Raw genomic sequence first — 24,609 nt, 5'->3', positions numbered from 1 at the left:
CCCCAGCAGGGAGAAGAGTGGCGACAGGCAGCGGAGTCGAGGGAGGGCGGCCCTGCACACGGGCAGGCGAAGGCCACGCTCTCACTAATGGGGGAGCAGGAGCACGGTCGTCGTGTTAAGGTCACACGACCGTAATCACGAGATCTAAACGCACCGCCGGGGAGACGCAGCCTTCAGGCCGTCTCGTCCCAGCCTGCCGGGGTCGCTGGGCGGAGCGTCTGAGCTGCGATGCTCAGGGTTGACTGCGGACCAGAGTCCTGAGCGTCCTCATCAAAGCCCCCGGCTTTGCCGGGCCCAACCGGGACACCACGGCCCTTCGCGATGGCGTGGCTGTCGCCCCCTCCGGCCTTGGCCTCGCTCTGCCAGCCAGGCCCTGCTCGCCAGCCAGGCTCGGCCGCTTGCTGTTCGGCTTGCTGCACGCGGCGTCCGGCGCCGTGGCTCTAGTCTGGCTGGCCGTGAGGGCGGGCCGCGGAGCCTGAGTGCACGGAGGGCGTTCGGGCAGAGGAGGCCACGTGACTGGAAGCAGCCGGTGTGCACTCCCCAGCATGTGGCCTGAACACTGTATTGGCACGAAACACCAGGATGTTTCAAGGACGGTTTTTTTGAAAAACTCCTAAATCTGTGGTCGTAGTTGGAAGTCATTCTCACAACTGTCCTTTTGTGACTAACATTTGTTTTTCTTCCTGGATTTTCACTTTGTCCCGCACGTTCTGTAATGTCACAAAAAAGTGTTTCAGTACAAGCCTGTTTCCATCCATTTGTGTTGGGCACGTGATGGGCTCTTCACAACTCAAAACTCATATCCTAGTTATGGGACATTTTCTGAAATTATATTGTTGGATGATTTCCCCCCACTGTGTGTGTGTGTGTGTGTGTGTGTGTGTGCGCGCGCGCGCACGTGTGCTTTTGTTTGAGAACTTGTTTTATCCAGATGTTAGGTTTCTGAAACTACTCTTCTAAATTTCTTATCTCTTCTCTTTTTATCTAGTGAGTTTTGGCTCTACTTTTTAGGAGATTTCCTCAATTTTGATCTTCTAATCCTCCCACTGAATTTTTATTTCTGTTGTAATAGCTTTTATTTCTAAAAGCTCTTTGTTCTCTTAATGATCCTCTTAAAATAGCCCGTCATTGCCAGCATTAACCTGATGCCAAAACACATAAGGATGCTACAGGAAAAGAAAATTACAGGCTAATATCCCTGATGATCGTAGATTCAAAAACCCTCAACAAAAAACTAGTGCACGGAATTCAACAGTGCATGAAAAGAGTCATACCCCGTGACAAAGTGGAATTTATTCCTGGAGTATGAGGATGGCTCATGTGCAAATCAGTCACTGTGATCTACCACATTAACAATGAAGGACAAAAATTATATCTCAATAGATGTAGGAAAAGCATGAGACCTCTAGAGTTGATGTGAAGATTTGAGATGAACGGCAAAGTGATTGCCATAAATTTGTCTTCACCCTCTCCAGTTCCCCTGGACCCTTCCCTGCAACCTGACAGCAAGATCCGGTCTCTGCCATCTCACGAACTCCTCACCCAAGTGTCCCCCTCCACTTGTCCCCTCTTCCTTCCCACTTTCCCCCCACAGACAGGTTCCTTAGAGAATCTCTTACCCTCGGTGCTCACTCTCTCCCTGGCGTCCACGCCTCAGCCCACTGCGGTCTGTGTCCCCAGTGAATACACTCCGTGTTGTCACCAGCGACCATGGACTAGATCCCTCCCTCCATGGAGCTTCTTCTCCCCGGATCCTGTGACACCAGGATCCGTGGGGGCTCCTTTTATGGCAGTTTCCACTCTGTCTCCTTCATGGGCTCCTGTCCCCTGTCAGACACTTAATTGTTGGTGTCAGGCAAGTCTCAGTCCTTCCCATGTTCCTTACATGAAATGTGAAGTCACCCAGGAAGATGGCAGGACTGAGAGTGGACAAGTGGGTGGGGAGGCTCCAGGGGAGTGGACGAAGGGTGGCAGGAAGGTGATCGTACAGGAAGAGGGAGGACGCGGATTTCCTTTCCCCAGTGAAGGCAGGTCTCTGAGGTGCATACGTATTACGCCAGGTGCTTGTTTGCAGGGTACAGTCCTTTTTTTTCACAACAGGGGTGGAACTCAAGGGTGTTACTCTCCATGAAACAGATCAGACAGAGACAAATCCTGTATGATCTCACTTATATGTGGGAGATAAAGCTGAACTCACAGAAACAGTAGAAGGGTGGTTTCCAGGAGCTGGGGAGTGGGGGGAAATGGGGAGATGTTCGTCCAAGGGTACAAACTTGTAGTTACACTTTCTGGGGAACCTAAGCTCACCCAGGTGACTATAATTAACAAATAACGCATTATATACTTGAAGCTGTTATGCAAATCTTAAATGTTATCACCACATACTCAAAAGGAAACTATGTGAGGGGGTGGATGTGTTAACCTAATTGTGGCAATCATTTTTCAATATGTGTTTCAAATCATCACATTGTATACCTTAAACTTACATATAGTATATGTCAATAATACGTCCAAAGGAAGCTGAGGAAAAATAAAACAATAAAATGCAGGTTCCAGGCTCCTCTACAGAGAGACTGATTCAGATGATTCACAGTGAAGTCGGGATTCTGAGTTTCAACGAGCATCCCAGGTGATTCCGAGCCAAGGGGTGCCCAGGCCACCCTGAGAAAAGCTGCCACAGCTGGCCTAGGGGCCGCAGGTGTGACATGTGAGAGCCTCCAGCAGAGATAACCCGGATCCCTGGCTTGACTTCCTCCCATCCAGACAGTCTTCACATCGCAGATGACGATAAACAAAAACTTTCCAGAAGGTGAGTTCCAGAGCTGAGTAGGTTCTCAGTCTAGACCCCAGGCCACGCTGAGCCTCCATCTGATGTTAAATGGAAAGCTTGTGTATCTCCCCAACCCCCAACCAAGGGTGCTGTGAAGGCCCAGGGAGGGCTCAAAACTGTCTTCAGCGGGAACGACGCAAGGAAGTTTAGGTGTACATTAAAAATTCACGGGTAGCAGCTTTTAATTCGATAGAGAAGTTCTCACTGAAAGGTGACTTTTGAGGAAAGACTTGAGGGAAAAGATTTCAGGTAGAGGAATTTGCAAGTGTGCAAAAACTATAAAGGGAGAAATTCTGGAATGAGAACAGGCAGAACGAGTCAGGAATCATCGGAAAATGAGGGCAAGTTGGTGCAGACGTTGTTGGTAATTGTTATGATCGTTATTACTTTGAAGTGGGATTAGCAGCCACCGGAGACGTATAAGGTCAGCAGTGAGATATCCGAGGCATCCTTTGAAAAGATGCCCGTGTTTGCTGTGGAAATGTAGACACAGTGAGGCAGTGAGGGCAGACGTGGGGAGTCTCGCTAGATGAGAGGTGATGGTGGGTAGGGCCGGGTGCTGGCGCCGGAAGTGATGAGAAGCGACCAGGTCCTGGTCTGTGCCGAAGACAGAGCCAATATCTACAAAGAGCGCTATGACCAGGTCAGTGGTAGGACCGGGTGGTCCCCGGGGCTTCTTAAGTCTCTGACACTCTGAACGAATCAGCAACTTGCTATGAATCCATCAGGGAGATGACTCTGAAGTGGGTCGCCTGTTAGGGAGCCAGCTAAGCAAGGGCAGTTAAGCAGGATAGATGTTGACGAAGAAAGGTGAGAAGGAGGGCCCACGAGTCATGACAAATGAAGGGAAGCTGGCTTAGAAAGTTCCAGGGAAGAAATGATAGATGCATTTGTCACTGTCCTCTTAGTATACTTGTCAGGGCAAGCGTGGTTTTCATTTTTAAATGTGTCATTGGTCTCTGCACAGCACAGCTAGGTTGGTGGAATTGGAGGCCCCATCTTACTAAGCTTTATATCTGCAGGACTAGAATCGAGACAATGTGCAGAAAATGTGGACCCAGGACCTGGAAACGGTAGCCGGCTGATTGGCCGGCTCCGTGAGGGAGAGCTCTGCGAAGCTCGAGTTATTCTGTATGAGAAGGGCGGAGGGGAGAGAGTGTGGGGAGAGCAGAGACCAAGAAGTAACATGGCACAAAGGTAAGATGTGGTGGGGGGAGGAGGAACTGCAAAGGAGGGACGGAGAAGTAGGAGTGAGTCAAGGTGTGGGCGGGGCCTGCGAGAAGAGATCTACCTGCGCAGGTGTGAGCAAGGCAACCTGAGAAGATAGCTAACGGAGAATTCTCAAGAAAATAACGTGTGTTGTGCCGTGGCCAACACCACTTCTGTTTCCCCATGAGATCTTAAGTAAATCGACATCACTTACTCTTGGCCACTAATGCAAGTGACTCAGAACCTCCCTGTGACGTGTGCAAAATAAGACGACCCTCAAGTGATGTCCTCCGGGACTGGAGCCGTGGCAGCCGGGCGGACGACATGCGGGTGCTGTTTCCAATACGTCAGTTATTGATGGTGGCGATCTTGGTTCTAAACCTTTCATCAGTTCTAAGCCTATTAAAAAAAAAAAAAAAATCCTAAACACCTCCCCCAAAACAAAACAAACCAAAAACCCTTGGGTTTCAATGTAACTTATCCCAAACAGCGAAGGTACTTTTCTTTGACTTCTAGAATGTCCAACAGCAGGGAAGGACCCTCAGAAAGTTGGCATGTGGAAAAAGGCTACATGCAAATAAAAGATTTTACATTTCAAGTCTATCATTTTTACAATACAAATTAAAGTAAAACTTAGAGTTGGGACATCTTTGGATCTGGCGGTGGTAACCCAGAAAGCACTGCTGTGAGCCAGGTTCCCCAGCTGAAGAATATGAGGATGGCTTTCATGAATTTCGAAAGGAAGAAAGAAGTGAATAAATGCGTTGTGGAATATCTCGGCTGTTGTTTTGAGCATCGGATTTAGGACATTACAAAAAAAAAAAAAAAAGATCTTGCATAGTTCCCCTCCCACAGGCATTTTGCTTAATTCTGTACGGTACAGGTGTCATCGCAGTAGTAATGGGAAAGAGAATTGGATTGGAGCAGATTGTCTGTCCTTTAAAAAAATCCCCCTTTTTATAAATCGTGCAAACGAGATCGTTCTAAGATTGGATTCCATAACATATGCAGTCCTCGACACACGAGAGGTGTTAAAAATATTGATTCCTATCTGATAGAAGCTCTACCCAGGGCCTGGCACTGTACTTGCCCTTTGTCCAGAAGCTCATTTTTATCTTTCTTGCTGATTCCTGTTTACATTTGATGTATCAGGTGTGGTTAAGACCAAATCTGAGCCAAATAATTTGTTTGAACAGTAACTCATGAATGAATGAATTAGTGAGTCAAAGACTTGTTCAGCCAGTTCTCTCTGTGTCAGAAACAGATACTGCTCCTGGAGAACTCTCTCTGCTCTGCTCTGGGACAGCCGTTGCTGCCTGATTCTGTTCTATAGACTTTTAGAAGGACACGAGAGCCGAGATTTTGTGATCCAGAACTCAGCTCCTCGGCTGGTCTCCTGGAAGAGACGAGAGGCCTCTCATATGGTTATTTTTCCGGGGTATTGCACTGGAAATTGAGCCACAGACCTGTTGGTAGAAACAAAACACAGCAGGCAGAGTCACATTTACCTCTTTTCTGGATTTTGTCTGACAAACTCAGCTTGACATCAGGCGGTCTGAAGATCGACCAGAAGGAGCCTTTGTCTTTAAGTCAGAACAACAATCTGGTAAGTTCCGACTGGGGATCAGGGGATGAATGAGAAGAGGAGATACTGTACCAGAGACAGAAATGTTCAGAACGGGTTTGTGAAAGAGAAGAGGCTTTTCGTTTGTTTGTTTTTTAATTTGACCACCCGCAACCCCACCCCACGCACACATACACAAAAAAAAGGCAGCACTTTTTCCTAGAGTTCTCCTTGATAAAGGGGAACTCCTGATAACCACGACATGCAAGCATGGGCGGCTAAGGATGAATCTTCGATACACCTTTTTTCCCCTCTCATTCCCCGGCCCCCCAACAACGATCTTGTTCTCTTTATCTGTGGGTCTGGTTCAGCTTCATTTTGTCAATTCATTCATTTATTTTTTTATTTTTTTAGATTTCACATATAAAGCTTCAGTGAACACAGGGGTGCATTTGATACATCTTTATCCAAGCCCAGTCTTAGAGATTATCTTAATTTGTTTCCACTATTCTCTGTTGCCTGCTGATCTTGGCCATGGCCCACACTAGAATTCCATATAGAAGTCCTCTTCCTATTTATCCAGAAGAGAGCAATTTAAACAAATTGCTATCATTCAACTCATGGACATAGACAATAGACTACTGGTTACCAGAGGGTAGGGGGAAGGGCAGAGGGGGGAGGAGGATGGGGTAAAAGGGGTTAATTATGTGGTGACAGAAATCTAACTACGGGCAGCGAACACACAATGTAATATGTATATACGCCTTACCGCTAAAGTGTACATCTGAAATTTACTGGATTTTGTTAACCAATGTCAGCATAATAAAATAACGATAATAATAATAATGATAATAATAATTATTATCAGTACCAATTAAATGTGTATAAATTAAACATCAAACATATTTTTAAAAATAAAAAATAAAATGCTATATGAGTTGATATAAATGATATCACTGAGTTTTAAATATATCTAAGCAAACATGAATTATAGCATAGGGAATATAGTCAATATCAAAACAGCTATGTATGGTATTAGATTATAGGGGTGATCACATCATAAATTATATAACTACTTAATCACTGTGGTGTACACCTGAAACTAATATAATGTATACCAACTAATTAAAAATAAAAAAGATAAAAATAAAACCAAAAATGAATGTCTTTCCAAAATACTTTTTAACGTAATAATTCAGATTAAATTGTAAAAAAAAAAAATTGCTCTCATTCAATCTGGCCCGTAAAATGCTGTTAACAAGTTCTTCGACCCAGCTATTAAAGAGTCAAGTTCATGACTTCAGCTAGCCCAGATTTTAGCTTCCTCATACACACAGATAGCTCAAATTTTTATCTCCAGGGCCGTTGTCTGAATGCTGACGCAGATAACTTTTAATATTTTGGATCTCAAACTCAGCACGTTCAAATCTGAATTCACTTCCTTCCTCTTCAAACAGGTCTCCTTTCAGTGTTCCCTTACGCAAGGAAGTGGTGTGACCGTCCATCCAGTTACCCAAGCCAGGAACCCAGAAAATTTTTTCTCCTTCTCCTTCTTCCTCTTCCCCCATAAAAGCCATCACTGGCTCTTGCTGACTTTAAGCATCTCCTCACTCATTGTTCCAATGTGTAATCTGCTGTTATCCCTCACTGGAAACCACAAATGGCCGCATAACTGACCCACACTCACCCACCGTTGCTCCTTTTAAGACTGAGGGGTCTGTCTGCATCACAAATCTAGTTAGTTCATTTTCTTCCTCAGTTACATTCTCTGTTGTTGATCGCTGATATTCGGGAGCACAGTTGATGTTTGACATTGATCTTCTGTCTAGCAGCCTTGCTGAATTCTAACTGTTGTGATAATTTGTTGATTCCCTTGTCTCATAGATCAATATATCATCTGTAAATAATAACAGTTCTGATGTTCTTTCCTTCCAAGTTTTGTACTTCTCCTTTCTTTCCTTCTGTCACTGGGATGCACAGATCCTATAGAAAATTGTTGAATGGCGGTGTTCAGAATGAACATCACCGTATTATTTTTGTTTTTAAAAGCAGCATGAAAATGTCGTTCAAATTGATGACCACCAATAGATGGAAGGCTTCTGACACACAGGAGAAATGATGCCCTTTGTAATTTTCTAGTGAATCGCGGTGCACTTAGCCCAACAATGCAGGCTTCTGGGGCTTTTTCATGGAACTATTTTATGCGCATTTTTGTGAAGTCCCCACTTTTGTTCTATTTCAGTCACAGCAAGAGCATAGAGAATCTGAAAAGGCACAGGCTTTGTAACACTGCACACAGGCAATTCACACACGTATGGAAAAGCAGTCCTCTAAGAAGTGATTAAAAGGCATCCAATTGGGCCAGCTTTATCTTAACTGTAGCGGCATAAGAAAGTGCACATGCTTATTTTTGGAAGGGAATTCATCACCTCTTCATCATTTCCAACAAATGAAGGAAGTGCTCATCGGTCCCCCTGACCTGGCAGGGACTTGCAGTTTAGGTGTCTTGTCGCTAAAGAGCATCCTACTGTTTCTAGAAGGTCATTTAAAAATCTATTGGTCTATGGCAATGCCACCCTCAAAATGGGTCTGGTTAGTGCTTGGAGGAAAGACCACCTAGGAAGACCAGGTGCTGTAGGCGTTAAAAAAAAAAATAAATTTATAGTGTGTGATTAGTATATAACAGCCGAGTCGGTCATTTCTGCAAGCCCTTTCCTTTGCATTTTTCTAATGCCTTTTCTCCTCTCTTACTGTTATTTAAGGAAGATTTAGGGCCCATTCCCGCTACTAGCATGGGACCATTTGCACACACATGCGACTTCATTGTGTAGATACGACAAAGATGAACTCTGTGAAGTCCTCAAGTCCCTGTCAACTCTTTCTGAATGACACATAAAAATCCACTTATTATGCCTTGTTGGCAAATTGTACACCTGAAACTTACTGGATTTCGTTAACCAATGTCACCATTATAAAAAAATAAAAAATAAAATAAAAGCCCACTTGACCTCATCTATAAAACCCAACTGATGTGTGTTCTCCTTTTATCTGTTCCTAGAAACATGTCCCTCATCTTTGGTAAAACTAGCATGGCTTTGGTCAAAACGATTGGAGACGAGGAATTGAGGCCTGTCAGATGCTTCTCACGTGCCAACAAAATACGCCGGTTTTCTATATTAGAGAAGAAGTCTCGGTTTCTGTTTCTGGAATCTGACGTTCCGCATGAAGTGTCCCTCATGAACATCCTCGAATCAAGTTCTTCAGTCCCAGGTATTGTCAGCCAGGGCCACGGGAGGCAAAGACTGGAAAGCAAGGGTGCAGTTGGGAGTGGTGCAGCGTGGAAGAAATGCCGAGACTCCCTCACGGGCAGATCTGAAGGTCAAAGGGCAAGGAGCTCAGGCTAGATGAGAACCGACTAATTCTTACTAATGATTAACCCAGGCATACATTGGTTCATTGAATACTTACAGCAACCTCTTGAGTCAAGACTATAATTCCCATTTGATATAGCAGTAAATTAAAGCTTATAAAATAATTTGTCCAAAGTTATATACCTAGGAACTGGTAGAACTTGTCATCAGACTCAAGTCTGTCTCGTTCCTAATCCCAAACAGTTTCTGCTTCAGCGAGCTGCCTCCTAGGGCTGTTACGGTGTCCAGAATCAGGATGTCGTGGGTCTCCTGGATCCTTGGACAAGTGACATCATTATTTCTCAGGGTGAGGGCATTATCCCTATTATCCAGCCCATGAGTGGATTCAAACATTTGCCCTCAGCAGTAATTTCCACTTAAAATATGAAGGAATGAGTCAGTTTCCCAACTGAGCGAGTTAACTGAGGGGATTTGGGAGAACCTGGGAAGAAGCCATCCCGCGCCCGTCCCATCTCCCAGCTGTTCTAGAGTGAATTCTTGGCTAAAACCTCGGCCACCTATCTGCTCCCAGACACTGCTGTGAGAGTGCCGTTCCAACTCAGTGACACAGTGATCCAGAAGCATAAGGCTGGCGCGAGTCTGAAGGCCGGGGTGGACGTGTCCATCTCAGGAGAGGTGATGGAGTTTCAAGGATCCTCCTTCCAGTACCAGATTGTCACCACACCATACGAAACCTGGACAGAACTTCAAAAATGGTGAGGCCATGAGAGAGGTAGGGTCTGGTCGAAGGATCCTAGTCCCAGCCTATCAGGGTTTCATGGAGCTCTTTCCCTCTCTGTCTCAGAACTGGGTCTTGAGCCTCCCACCAAAATGCCGCCTCTGTCCCTAGAAAAGAAAAAAAGGAGATACAAACTTGTTGTTTAAATCATGTACCTATTAATTTTATATTATTGATTTGCCTAGCAATCAAGTACCAAAAAACAGACCTTCTTAAAGACAATAGAGACCTTTGGCCTAAAGTCCCCTCCCCTGTGGGCTCTAAGTGCCCTGTCTGGCCTGACACTCTTTCCAGCTAACATGGGTAGATGACTCTTATCAATAGCCAGAACACCTGAGTCACTAGTTTCAAGGTAATTATCTGGATCTGAGGGTGTGGGCCTTTTTCCAAAGAAAAGAGGAGAGGAAAAAGACTTAACTGTGTGTACTTAAAAAAAAAAAAGTTTGGTAAGTACTTTTTGCAAATGAATTATGGCCTACATCATAAGAGTTGAACAAAAGTTTCTTTAGTTCTTTATACCTTTTAGAAATAGACACCGATTTACATAGTATTTTTATCAATGGAAATAATTATTAAAATAAGCAACTAGTTAAAATCACAGACTATTTAGGGACTAAAGGCTACTCTAACAGGGCAGGGCAAACTTCTCTATACCTGGTGTCCCATAATGATGCGGGACAAGGCAGGTTTCCCCGAGCTGGTGAGGGGAAACCAAGACCCACGCCGAGAGAAGAGGGTCCTTTGGCAGAGAAGGTGGAAAGAATTCAACACACTCACCAAAGGTAGAATCGAAGGAAAGTTTATTAGAAAGGGAGTCACACTGGGCAGACAGAGTGTGGTCTCCTCTCAGAGGCAGAGTGTGAGAGGAACAGTGACAGGGACAGAGTAAAGGATACGGAGAGACAGTGAAAGGGACCCTGAGTGTTCGGGGAATTCGGTTGGTGTGGGTTCTTCCACTTCTGGGATTTATAGTTTAAAAGACTTTGTTAACTCATTTCCTTTGATATGGACAGTGAGGAGGGGAAGACTCTGTACCTGGAAAGGTAAGAATATGTAGAGTGAAAGGCCTGTGGCAGTTCCCAGCCTTTCATCCATAGGTTCCCCATGGTTTTAGGCAGAGGGAATGACCCTGCTGGTTCCTGTTTCCCCCTTGCAGGTCGGGGACAACCCCAGCAGAAATCTTCCTCTGTTCTGCAGGGGTCCTCCTGGCCTGGCTGCAGGGCTGGCTGGCAGTTTGCAGTCTCTGAATGTGGCTTGATTAACCTTTTAAATTCTCTTGCCTCCTCCCCACATTAGTAAGACTCATTGAAACTAACATTTGTGAAGATCGTTTAAGGTGTAAAAGAGTATTTGTGTTTCTATAGCTATAGGGAAAGAAAAAATTTTGTCTTAGAAATTTCTTTTAGCAGTTAAAGAATCTCCAGTTTCAGGGAATACATTTTATTATCTAGCGCCAAGAAGAAGAAGAAGCCTGAGATCAAAACTTTAAATGTGAAAAGAAAGGCCATTAGATCCTTTTAATAAATGAAGGTGTGTTTCAGGGAAAGGTAGTTACCCACTGAGGCCGAAGCTCTGGAGGGCATCTCAGGAGTTGGTGGAGAGGGTCTGGGAGGAGGGGAATCTATGTAGCTCAGACCTGAGAATAAAAGAAGCAAAAAGCAGGAGGACAGTGGTCTAATGAGAGGTTTCAAGGCTGCGGGCCAGACTGTGGCGTTTTCAGGATCAGTGAGGCGGGAGGGAGTCTAGCCAATTGGGGTGAAAACGAGGCTTGGAGGTAAGTAACTGTCAGATGACAGTAAAGGTTTGAATCCCACCCCTAGGGTGATGGGAACCCCACACTGGATGCTCAGTGACCTTCTCCACTGACGAGCAGGTTAAGGACCTCTCAGGATTCCCCCGGGGTAGTATCCAGTGCTCCAACCCCAGTGTGGCCTTAAGTAGAAGCAGAGTTGAGTCTCAGAACTGAAATGGAGATGAAAATGTGTCTCCAGTACCTCAAACCTCTCCCTTCCTCTGCTCAAACCTACATCTTCAAGTCAAACCTTCTAACCCACCTCCCCAGGGTGATTGATCCATAAATACCCCCAGGTACTAGCCATGGAAAATCCAGAACCCTCCCTGTGTCTTCATAGTGTGTCATTTTGCTCCTTATTTCACCCTGGTTGTGTTTCCAGACAAGGATGGACACGGGTTTCTCCAGCTTTGATGACAGGGCTTCCTAAGACCACTGTTGGGATCGGTCCACTTCTAGCCTCTCTGGCGAGAGGCGCTCATACTGAAAATCCAGACCAATAGACCTTCGGAAAGTTCAGGTGCCTTCCACAATATGGCATGCAAGTTCTCCTTCCCACACTCCCATCAGAAAACGCAGGAGAGCACACCCTGCTTCCCAGAGAAAATGTTTGCTTTCCTCAGTAGCTTAACCCATGAGCCAATATCTTTCTATGGGTGGAGGGAACACCTATCAAAATCCAAATTCCCTGTAGTCCTTCTGGGACCTGAGGAGGGGATCAACCCTGAGTAACCCTAGAAGGAACGGCTTCCCATGCTGACCTTTCTCCTCTCTTACAGGAAAGTGCTAGACCCCGAGCCAGCGTTTCTGAGGCAGTGCCGGGAGAGATCCATTAACCTGTACGTTGTGACAGAGACCGTGGAGCTGCTCAACAGTCCTGTGCTGCATGACGTCAGGAGTATGAATATTTTGGCCAAGTTTTCCATCCCTATGAATACTTTTGTCAAGGTATGAGATGGGGTGACCAAGAGCGCAGCCAGCTCAGCCTCACTAGCCAGGGAATTCTGGATCCCCCATTTGGTACCTGTTTCCGGAAATTAGAAGGTTGGGGTTATTATTTTGTGCCAGTGAATCCTGACTCCTGACCTGAGCCATATTTTAATATTCTCATTTATGGTGCTTCAATATATGGGATTATTCAGTACTGATAAAATAGGAAATAGGTTTAATTACATGGTATTACATTTTGCTTTGAGTAAGTGATGGATTCTGGCCAACAAATCTGAAGGGGTGGCTGCCGTACCACATACACATCCAGTTTTATGCTGGAGGAAGTGAGGGACCACTAACAACAAGCTTTGGCAGTTAAAGTCCCCTAAATGCTGTGATTTCCAGAGCAGGATTGATTTCAGGAGTGAGATTTAAATACCCTCAAGCACATATGATTTCTATAACTCAATCGCTCACAATAATCAATGATAATACTTTTAATTATAGAAGTTAATTCATATATTAAATATTGGTGTGTGGCATAATATGTTTTATACATATTATACATTTTATGTGTAATTTGTCCTCACTTAGGAGATTTAGAAATGAAAGGTAAGAAGATGAATTGTGAACTATCCTGTGATTTTGTGATTTTATCCTGGAGGATGCTGGGTGCCACCCAGGTCATTAGAGTCCAAGTCCAGTGGACAAATTTGAATCAAGTAGAACATCGCTCTAGTTGGGGGGATGTATTGATATTCAGCTTTGGGTTTCCATTTGCTTGGATTGGTGAACTGGGCTTTCTGAGAAGAGGAGGAAAACAGTCCTGTGTCATTTCATGTAGGACAATAGCTCAGCTGTGTGTCCAGTGTCCCTGTCAGAGTTGCGCACAGCCCGGATGGCTCCACATGTTGGCTGTGATGTCATTAAGTAGTTTGCGTATCATCCCTGGTTCATGGCTGCATCAATTTTGTTTTTGTCAATCAGGAAAAAGATCGATAATAAAGAAAGGGAGGACTTGATTGACACGATGCAGACTAATTGGACTATATTCTGTAACAGGCGCATATAGCACATAACTTCAAAGCAGAATGCACATTCTACTCATACACTCATGGAACATTCTCCAGGATTTTCACGTGTGAGGCCACCATATCAGTCTTGACAATTTTAAGAAGACTGAAGTAATACTAGATATCATTTCCAACCACAATGGAATTAAATTAGAGATTAAAGAAACACTAAAAATTCAAAAGTACATGGATATTAAACAATATACTGTCAGTGAGCCTAAGACATTATCACAAGGGAAATCAGAAAATTTCTTGAAACAAATGAAAGCAAAAACAATACTGTACTGTACACCTAAAAAATGGTTAAGACACTATTTTTTTTATTTTCTAGCATAATAAACATTAAATGAAAGAGCTACATAATAACAAAAAAGTTTAAAAAATTCAAATATGTTTATTCTTTTGTATAACTAAAATTTATCTCATTTTTACAGCCAGATGGTGGGGAGCGTCCCTTGTATCCTCAAATAACTTATTGTCATAGTCTTGTTGAACGAGGTACAAATTCATAAAGCCCCTCCCCCCAAAGAAAAACCGTGAAAAAGACAGCAGACAAATATCAAAATTTAGAAAAGTCTATTAAGAAGATACCATGGTAACAGCCCCGAGAATGTAGGAATAGCAGAGCCCCAGTGATACCAGGGAAGGTAGCCTAGAAAGAAGAACTTCTAAAAGGCTCAGGAAGTACAGGCACCAACTGCCACCGAAGAGGGGGTACAAGTGGCATCTGCAATTGGTTAAAAACCTATATAAGGAACACTTTGAGTCCCAGATCTCTTTCCCACCTCTGATTAGCCTGGCAACTACCCTCACCCACCTTATAGAAGACTTGCGAGTTTAAACAAGCTGAGCTCTTCGACTTACAGCCACGGCGGTGGCAGGGAAGTGTGTGGTAGGGTAAGGTAAGAGACCAGGATGGAAAAGGAAAACTAAGTGAAAGCCCTTTTTCTGAGTAGGGAAACTGAGCCAGTCCTCTTTCTCCACTCAGCTCTGGTCATCCTGCCTCTACGTCTTTCAAAACTTTATCCATACAACCCAGGCTTTTGAAGGATTATTCCCTGGGAAAACTAACAATTCTGGAATAAAAAAAATCCCAACAGTTGGGGATCCCAGAGAAAAAGTTTGATCCCTGCCCAATCACTCAGAAGTGAAACCCCCGTGCTACATACCCTACTAAACTTCTTTTGGCTTTGTAATGCCTCACTTGCCAATAAAACCCATAAAGTCTTGAGGAAAATCTTAAATGTCCACACACAAAAGCCCCACATTGAAATTAGGAAAACCAGAAAAATCAAAGACAACTCGGAGAGGAAAGTAGTACTCGACATGATAATATTTTGAATCCAAGAAAGAATAATGCTCTAAAAAAGCTTTCATAGCTCTTAATAATTAAAAATATAATAGTAAAAATTTAATTTTTTTTGTTACAACTGATGAACGTGCATTAACAGATTATTATCACCCAAAGTCTGTAGTTTACATCAAGGTTCACTCTTCGTGTTATATATTCTATAAGGTTGGATAGACCTATAAGACACGTATCCATTGTTAGCATATTATACAGAATAGTTTTGTTGCCCTAAAATTCCCCTGTGCTCTGCCTACTCACCCCTTTCTCTTCCCAACCCCTGGCAACCACTGATCTCTTTACTATCTCCCGACCTTAGCCTTTTCCAGAAGGTTATATAGGGGGAATCGTATAGTAGTTACTCTTTTCAGACTGACTTCTTGCACATAGTCATATGCATTTAAGTTTCTTCCGTATCTTTTTATGGAAGCGCGTTTCTTTTTAGTGCTGGATCATTTTCCATTGTCCGGATGGACCACGGTTTATTTATTCATTTGCCTGCTAAAGGAAGTCTTGGTTACTTCCAAGTTTGGACAATCGTGAATAAAACTGCTTGTGAACACAGATGTGATGGTTTCTGTGTGGACATCAGTTTTCAAGTCCTTTGGGTAAATCCCAAGGAATGTGATGGAGGGATTATATGGTGAGAAAATGCTTACTTTTGTAAGAAACCACCAGATTGTCTTCCAAAGTGGCTGTACCACTTTGAATTCCCACCTGCAATGGATAAGATTTCTGTTGTTCTGCACCCCTGACAGCCTTTGGTGTTGTCAGACTTCTGGATTTAGGCCACTCTAATCAGTAGGTAGCAAAATCTTATTGTTTTTATATGAATTTTTCTGATGCCATATAATAAGGAGCATCTTTTCAAATGCTTATTGGCCATTTGCATATCTTCTTTGGTGAGGTGTCTATGAAGGTCTTTTGCTTATTTTTTTAATTCAGTTGATTTCTTACTGTGGGGTTTTAAAAGTTAAAAGTTCTTGCCAAGCATGTCTACTGATAACAAATTCCCTTAATTTCTGTTTATTTGAGTAAGTATTTTTCACTTTCAAAGGATACTTTCATAGGGTATATAATTCTAGGTTGCTTTTTTCCTCTCCATTCTCAACACTATATACTTAATTCCAATCTCTTCTTGTTTTTCTGTTTCTGAGGAGTTGATTATAATGCTTACATTTGCGCTCTATAGACGAGAGGTTTTTACCATTTTTCTTCCAATATTTTTTCTTTATCTTTGATTCATACTAATATAATTCATAATTTTAAGTTTTGTTTGTTTGTTTTTAAATTTTGTCTGGAGTTCTCTGAACTTCCTGGATCTGTGGTTTGATGTCCAACATTAATTTGGAGGGAATTCTCAATCATTAGTGCTTCAAATATTTCTTCTGTTCCTTTATTTTCCTTTTTATATTCTCATTACATGTATGTGACAACTTTTGTAGTTGTTCCACAGATCCTGGATATTAAGTTCCATTTTGTCAATGATTTTTTCTTGTTGCTTTTCAGTATTGAGGTTTCAGATATGTTCAAGTGCAGAGTTATTTTCTTTCTTAGTTGTGTCCAGTCTACCAATGATTCAATCAAAGGCATTCTTTATTTCTGTTATAGTGTTTTTGATTTCTAGCATTTCTTTCTTATTCTTAGAATTTCCATCTCTTTGCTTATATTACCCACATGCTTTTGCATTTTGTTTGTTTTCTATTAGAACTCTCAGTATATTAATCACAGTTGTTTAAATTCCCTTTCTAATACTTCCAACATCCATGTTCTACCTGAGTCTAATTGTCAGCTTGCCATCTCTTCAAAGTGTTGTTTTGCCTTTGAATATGCCTCGTAATTTTTGTGAAAGTTAGACATGATATACTGGGTAAAAGGAACTCGGTCTTTGGTGATTCTGTGGTAAGGTATGAGGAGAGGGGAACAGTCCATAGTTCCATGAATAACTCTTGTTTGTTTCTACTGAGCCTGTGCCCCTGGGCTGTGAACAGCGACAAGAACTTCTCAGGGCTCTCTCCTCCCTTGGGTGTGAGAGGATGGCTAGAGCAAGCTAGAGTTGGATACTTCCTTTTCTGTGCATGAAAGGCTGGAAGAGACTAGAATTGGTTATTTTCTTTTTAACAGTTGGTTTGGCTCTTATGAAGAATAAGAAAATAAAATCCTCCTCATCAAAAGAGAATATAACTAGATGTACTTAAATCTGAAAAAAAATCAAATCATTGCAATGTTGACATTAAATTGAGGGATGTGAAGGCAAATACAGGATGAAACAAGAAAATTAGAGCAGGGACTGGAAATCAAGAGGAGAGAGGGCGAGGACAGGGGTCTGCTGATTCCTTTTCTCATGAGCTGTCTAGGTGCATTTGCCTTTTAAAATCATGTGCAGATGTGAGCCTGTCCCCTGGTTTGTCTCCTCAGGGCGAAGGAGTGGGAGAGGGTCACAAAGTGAGAGCGACAAAGCTGACTCTGCCGCAGGGCACGGTGATGGCCTACAAGATGAAGCAGCTGGTTTTCAAGGAGACAGGCTGGGGTAAGCAGAGGCTGAGGGGGGCAGGTGCGGAGGGGTCTGCTTCTCCTCGGAAGTGAAATGAGATGCAAAAGACCATCGACAGCAGCCTTGTCTTCTCTGCCTGTCTGGAGAGAGGAGAAGCATCATTTCTCAGCTGTCTGGAGGACACACACCCACCCACCCACAGCTACCTGCAAGCATGGCCCGACCGAAATGTTGCTGTGGGGAGTTGCAGAGACAGTCTCGTACATGGAGAGGGACAGTGCCCCACGAAGAGGGATCCCTAGCACTGGACCAAGTATGGCTCTAATCCCAACCCCCTCTATTCAAGGTCCCATCATCTCTCTTAGTAGCTTAGCTAGGGGAGCTACAGAGCTCTCCAAGGTTATCCATAACCCCTCGTAAAGCCCATAAGACATCCACACAACTACAAACAAAAGTGCAGGTGCCATGCCCCAACAACACGATGCAGAATTTTACCTACATTCCTCGCCCGCTCACAAGCCTCGAAGTGCAGTTTCCCAGCATGCCTTTGGGGTTCTGACTCCACATGGGAGAATCATTTGCATCAAAGAGCAACTGTACATCAGGATGGAACAATGAGCCCTGCAGATACAGACAGCTCAGAGGCCCTGGCTTCTCCCTTCCCCAGTGTTGAGTCCCAGGCAGAGGTCAGCCTGATATGGCTGAGGTCCATCTCCTCAGAGATAGGGGGTGCCCTCTCACACATCTCTCTCTCTCTCTCTTTCTCTCTCTCTCTCTCTCTCTCTCACACACACACACACACACAAACACACACGTACAATATTTACTATAGAATCCTTGCTAATGTCCTGTCAAGGAAGGGCCCTGCTGTGAATTACCTCTTGTCAGTAGTAATAGATAGAATGAAGCAGAATTCTCCAGCTGTGTGGGATCAGTGGCTCAATTCCATCTTGAGAAATGTTTTTTAAATGTTGGGAAGTGTGCATGAAGTAAATGAAGTAAGATTCAAACAGAAGGCTAACCGCACCACAGTGTCTGCAAGTCATGTCCTGCCCACGAGGTGGCGAGTGAGGGCTCATTGGTTTGTACAGCTCTGGCCTCAGGGTGACTTACAATGACCCAGTGCAGTAAACATTCCATTATTGAACTCAATTAATCTTGATAACAAACTGGAGAATAAAATAATGTGCAGAGCTGTTCAAGAATTTGCCTGAGCCCTTGCTGTGTAACTTTGGAGGAAATCAGACGCCCTCTGTCCCCCATCTGACCTATGAAATGAAAATGAGTCTTTCTCTCCAGAGCTGATGGAGTTAAATGTCTGGCCAAGTGACTAACACAAATTTGTCTATACCCTCTCCAGTTCCCCTGGACCCTTCCCTGCAACCTGACAGCAAGATCCGGTCTCTGCCATCTCACGAACTCCTCACCCAAGTGTCCCCCTCCACTTGTCCCCTCTTCCTTCCCACTTTCCCCCCACAGACAGGTTCCTTAGAGAATCTCTTACCCTCGGTGCTCACTCTCTCCCTGGCATCCACGCCTCAGCCCACTGCGGTCTGTGTCCCCAGTGAATACACTCCGTGTTGTCACCAGCGACCATGGACTAGATCCCTCCCTCCATGGAGCTTCTTCTCCCCGGATCCTGTGACACCAGGATCCGTGGGGGCTCCTTTTATGGCAGTTTCCACTCTGTGTCCTTCATGGGCTCCTGTCCCCTGTCAGACACTTAATCGTTGGTGTTAGGCAAGTCTCAGTCCTTCCCACGTTTCTTACATTAAATGTGAAGTCACCCGGGAAGATGGCAGGACTGAGAGTGGACAAGTGGGTGGGGAGGCTCCAGGGGAGTGGAAGAAGGGTGGCAGGAAGGTGATCGTACAGGAAGAGGGAGGACGCGGATTTCCTTTCCCCAGTGAAGGCAGGTCTCTGACAGGGTGCATCAGGATCACGCCAGGTGCTTGTTTAAAACACAGGTTCTAGATTCCTTTTTAGGGAGGCTGAGTTAGAAGATATGTGGTGTGGTTGGGATTCTGATTTTCAACTCGCTTCCCAGGTGATTCTGAGGCAAAGGGTGCGCAGGTCACCCTGAGAAAAGCTGCCACAGCTGGCCTGGGGGCCGCAGGTGCGGGGCGTGAGAACCTCCAGCAGAGATAACCTGTTTCCCCTGTCCTTGCTTCTTCCCATCCAGAAATTCTTCACATCGCAAATGAGAAGCAGAAAACCTTTCCGGAATGTGAGTTGGGCAGGCTCCCTTAGCCCTAGGTCCCTGCTGAGCCCTTGACCCCCTTGCTGGGGGCTCAGCCCTGACAGACCCACAAGGAATTCCTCCCAAGCCAGCTCCCCATCGCTTCTGTGTGTCCCCTGCTGTGACCCTGACATTGGCCCCTCGCCACAGGGAACCCTCCTCTCTCCTTTGATTACTGGGATGGGGGGGGGTGTGTGTTGGGGAAGTGGGGACCCAGTCAGTGTGAGTGATCACTTCTTTCTCTTTCCAGTCAGATTGCAGTTGCAGTCATTCACAGGTGAGTAGTGACTTCAGAACCCACCTCTCTCCTTTGATTACTAGGATGGGAGGGTGTGTGTTGGGGAAGTGGGGACTGAGTCACTGCGAGTGGTCACTTCTCTCTCTTTCCAGGCGGACGGGAAATACAACCAAAGTCAGGTGAGTGGCCACTTCAGAACCCACCTCTCTCCTTTGAGTACCAGGGCGGAAGGGTGTATATTGGGGAAGTGGGGACCTGGTCACTGTGAGTGGTCACTTCTGTTTCTCTTTCCAGGGGAATGTGAGATACAGATACTCTCAGGTGAGTGATGACTTTAGAACGCCCCTCAGTCCTTTGAGTACCATGCTGGGAGGGTGTGTGTGTTGAGAGAGAGGGGACTGAGTCACTGTGAGTGATCACTTGTTTCCCTTTGTGTTGGCTGGGATGGGGGATGAGGCTCTAACTGTACTCACCTGGTGAACTAGGCAAACAGCCTCTGCCTTTGCCGCCATGGCCCTGGGGCCTGGCCCCAGGTTCTGTGCAGTGGGGAGGGTACAGAAGGCCGAGGAGGTGGAGGGGTGGATTGGGATGGGCCAGGAAGGAGCGAAGGAAGACGGAGGAGGTGGTAAAAGGGCAGAACCCTCCCAAGGGTCTCTAAAGCACACTTGGGGGATGAGCAAGGGACGTGATCACTTGTCATTCTCTTTCTAGGAAGAGCACAAAGATCCTGCTGGCTAGGTGAGTATTCGCTAAGAGGGAGCCTGGGGCCTACTGGGTAGGACACCGCCAAGCCCAGAACCCAAATTGGAGGTTTCCAGGAAACTCAGAAACCTAAGCTTTACTTCCAAATTTACACTTTAGTCGACCTCATTTATTCATTCATTCATGCATTCATTCATTCATGTATGCATGCGGCAAATGTTTGTTGAGTCCTCACTGGGCCGCAGGTGTCATTCTGAGCACTGGAGGTCCAGCAGAGAACCAGACAGTAATGCCTGCCTCCCTGCCGCGTCCATTCGGGTGACTTTTCACTCAGCAGATGGCCTCAAGGCTGCCTCAGGTCTCCAGGAGAAGGGGAGAGTCCCCAGTTCTTGGTTAATTCTCCTTGGTTAATTCTTGAAAGACCTAGAAGATAAAGGCACAACTGCGTGACAGCAAGGGTGGCTCGTGCGGGCTACTCCCGGCCACCCACGCTTTACCCACCTACGTTCTTACAGTTGTCACGACAGCCTCATTGTCGAGTCCGGTGCTGGAATCCACATCCTTTCACACGTGTCCCAGAAATAAGAGCCCGGTCATTTCCTTCTTCCTGTGTCCCCTTTCGAGAACCCTCTGCTGTCCTCCCCGCAAGCACCGTGTACCTCATTTTAGTCTGAGATTTTTTATGTTTTTAGCCTAGTATGACAGCTCTGTCCCCAGAGCTCAAACATGCCACCTGCCAGGGTGCCTCAGGTCAACAGCTAAAAGGGACAGAGTGGTTTCACTCATGGTCCCTTGGTGAACAGGGACTCACTAGCCTGGGGATGTCTGACCTAACACTGTCTCCACTTCCTGCTGGGCGTCAATGCCTGAGGCAGATTTTGGGCGCCTGCAAGAGGAAGTTTCCTGGTATGTGAAGAAAGCCCAGCTCTTGGAGGACATGGGGGCCGTTGTGTTCTCCAGCATCCTGGCCATGCTTGGGGACTGGGAGGCCCTGGAGGGCCTCGAGGACAAGGTGAGGGGGTCCCACGGCACCTAAGGGTGATCACACTTGTGGATGGGGGATGTTTTGGAGATACAGCTGCTGCCAAGTTATATGGAGGAAGAAATAATGGGGGTAATCTCAGGGGAATGAGAAGGGTGTCTGAGATTGAGGACTGTGGCCCGATGTCCAGTGACAAGGGCCAGGGAATGTAGTACCCACAGATGGAGGGTGTTCATATCCTCTGTGGGTGCATTTAGAGCTCTTCCCTAGAATTTATAGAGAAAATTATATGATCTTGTCACTATCATTGTCAGTAATAACTTTCCCCTATAGCTTGAACAGAAACCCTTGGGTCATTTGGATGGCCCTGGTGGGGTCATCTTAAATGCACTGCGAGAGAGCTCCAGTTATCAATGGTTTAACTCTGAGGACTCCATCCTTTACCTGCTTGAAGCCATAAATGGTGAGTAAGAGTGGTGTGGAAGAACAGGGGTGTCACACCCCCTAAAAAAACAGTATTAGAAGCCTCTTCTCCAAAACCGTCAAATGTATGGTTTTCCATCCTCAGGTCACATTTGTCTCCAAGGTCAGGTGGGCTCAGTGTCACTGACTTGCCATGTGACACGGAGCCTGAGGCCTAGAAAGACCAGCCTGAGTTTACTGAACGTGTCATGGAGGGTGGGTGACTCCGGGCTCCAGCCTCAGAATCCCGCCTTCCAGACCATACCCTGGGATGCATCCCGAGAGCAGGAGGACTTTTCAGGGGCAGGAACTTGACCTTCAGGTGTAACGGGTTTTGTTCCTCTGCCTCCCAGTGCCCTCTCCCATGTGTCCTAGTTCCCAGTGGGGAGAGGAAAACCTGACTCTTCATCACTCTCTTTCTCCCACTATCCTCATCTCCAGGGCTGAGTGACCTTCAGCACGATCTGCTGGCCTGGTCCATGGAGAAGAAGGTCCTGCTGCAGCAGCGGGATCTGGTGAGAAGTCCCCAGGGCCCAGCGTCCCCAGGAGGAGGGGGAGGGGACCAGAGAGGGAACGATTCTGAGAAAGGAGAGATGACCCTGCCTACACCTGGGAGGGGAGACGAAGTAGGGGGGATCCCCGTGTGGCCACCAGGAAATCTGGCTGCATCTCCCTCTGGGGAGCAGGCCCAGTGGGCATGGGTCTACATCTGGAAGGTCTAGGTTTCCATGGCAACTCCTGCAAGAAGGGGGGCCTACCTGTTCTAAAATAGCCATATTGGATACAGATTTGGGGAGCTCACGGAATCTGAGTCATACCTGTTTTGTTCACATGGTTAACATTTTCTCTCTACATATGTATGTGTAAGTACATATATGTGTGTAGACATGCACACACACATGTTGCACACGTGTGCATACACATATGCTCTTCCAAACACCACTGTTCTGCAGGGTTAATACTAGTACCAGTATTAAGCAGCTGAAGAGCCAGTAGTCGAGGATTTCCAACAACGTGTCCATGATCACGCTGGTCACAAAGTGCGACCAGGACGTGACTCCTGGTCCTCTTCAGTTCCCCTGCATGACCTCTGGCTATTGGGACAGAAAGTTCTCTGCTCATGACCTCAAAGGCTGACCTTCACATCTGACACTGTTTCTTCCAGGTAAGGAGCATCCTGGAGCCCAACTTCAAGTACCCCTGGAACATCCCCTTCACGATGAAGCCCGAGCTCCTCGCCCCCCTGCGGGGAGAGGCTTTGGCCATCACCTATGGCCTGCTGGAAGAGTGTGGCCTGACGATGGAGCCGAACAGCCCCAGGTCAACCTGGGACCTGGAAGCTAAGAAGCCCCTGTCAGCCCTGTACGCGGCTCTGTCGGTGCTGCAGCAGCTGGCTGAGGCCTGAGCCCACCAGGCAGCCCCCCGAAGCCTGTTCTGCTGCTGCTGCTGCCCACCACCTCCGAGCTGCCCTCTGCACCCAGGAGTCTGTGTGTGTGTGTTTGTGTGTGTGTGTGTGTGTGTGTGTGTGTTTAAGATTTCACGTATTGGTGATATATGAAATGTATCTTTCTGTCTGACTTACTTCTCTTAGTGTGAGGCCTTCAGGGTCCTGCCGTGATGTAAATGGCAGGAGAATCTGGCTGCTGGGTGGGGGAATGGATAGGAAAAGGGGCATACCTAGAAAAAAGGGGAACACTGAAGAAAATTTTCTAAGATTCCAGGCACTTGGTGGTATATTTTAAAAGGATGAAGCATGAAAAGTGGATATATTGTCTATGGCCATGCTGCCCTGAACAAGCCCGATCTCCTCTGATCTTGGAAGCTGAGCAGGGCTAGGCCTGGTTAGTACTTGGATGGGAGACCATCTAGGAAGACCAGGTGCTGTAGGCGTAAAAAAATAAAATAAATAAGAGATTGTAACCTGACGAGGTACCTGCACTCAAAAATAAAAAAGTGGATATATTTAGTTCTGTTTTAAATAGAACCCAGGCTTACCTTAAGTATAGATAGATAGATAGGTAATAGATGATATAGACAGATAATAAATAGATGATAGATAGATAGGTAGGTAATAGATAATAGATTTTATAGAGATAAATATATGATTAGATAGATATATAAATAGATAGATATTTAAACTATTGGTATAGGGGATCGCATCCTCGTGGTTCATGTATTGAATGACAGTGACTGGTGATATTTGCTCATGAATTTCCATCGGGTGCCAGGAGGTGGCAGCATTGTCCAATGGCAGGAGCTCGGTGATGCCAGGCACACTTATTTGCTCTGGGACTTTTGAGTGACAGGCAGTCTCTCTCCCCTTTCCCATCTCGGGTCTCCTGTCTCCGCGCCCCCCTTTCTTCCTTCCCCTCCCTTCTAGCTTCTCCCCGTTGTGTTAACATGACACAGGCTGGGAGAAATGGGGGCGATGGCAGAGGAGGTTTACCCTGACTTCATTTTATATGCTCAAAAGAGAGCCTTCCTTTCCAGTACTACATTGATTGTCTTAAATGAGTCCCTTAAAGATCTCGGGGAGGTATGGCCTGAATTATGGGGCACGAAGAGCTATTTCCAATGGCTCAGAGAGGCTGTAACTC

General features: G+C 45.6%; 1 protein-coding gene and 1 pseudogene across 2 annotated transcripts; both read left to right on the top strand.

Annotated features, from left to right (window-relative positions):
- The first annotated feature begins 904 nt into the window (after positions 1-904).
- Positions 905-23,565, top strand: GSDMC (gasdermin C). Of its 2 annotated transcripts, XM_036233026.1 has the most exons (15): positions 905-2,809; positions 3,853-4,027; positions 8,662-8,873; positions 9,546-9,729; positions 12,324-12,492; positions 17,314-17,425; positions 19,572-19,616; positions 19,879-19,905; positions 20,019-20,045; positions 20,161-20,187; positions 20,578-20,604; positions 21,444-21,580; positions 21,884-22,013; positions 22,454-22,527; positions 23,178-23,565. In XM_036233026.1, exons 1-15 carry the CDS (start codon positions 2,782-2,784, stop codon positions 23,415-23,417), a joined length of 1,614 nt encoding a protein of 537 aa, XP_036088919.1. In that variant the 5' UTR covers positions 905-2,781; the 3' UTR covers positions 23,418-23,565. The 2 variants fall into 2 exon arrangements, with proteins under 2 accessions (XP_036088919.1, XP_036088920.1); XM_036233027.1 differs by lacking the exon at positions 3,853-4,027.
- Positions 23,566-23,783: 218 nt separating this feature from the next.
- LOC118612092 lies at positions 23,784-23,902 on the top strand (annotated as a pseudogene).
- Positions 23,903-24,609: the final 707 nt, after the last annotated feature.

This window comes from Rousettus aegyptiacus, unplaced genomic scaffold (genome assembly GCF_014176215.1).
Source record: "Rousettus aegyptiacus isolate mRouAeg1 unplaced genomic scaffold, mRouAeg1.p scaffold_m13_p_15, whole genome shotgun sequence".
NCBI lineage: Eukaryota > Metazoa > Chordata > Mammalia > Chiroptera > Pteropodidae > Rousettus > Rousettus aegyptiacus.
This window is presented reverse-complemented; position numbering and strand designations above follow the sequence as displayed.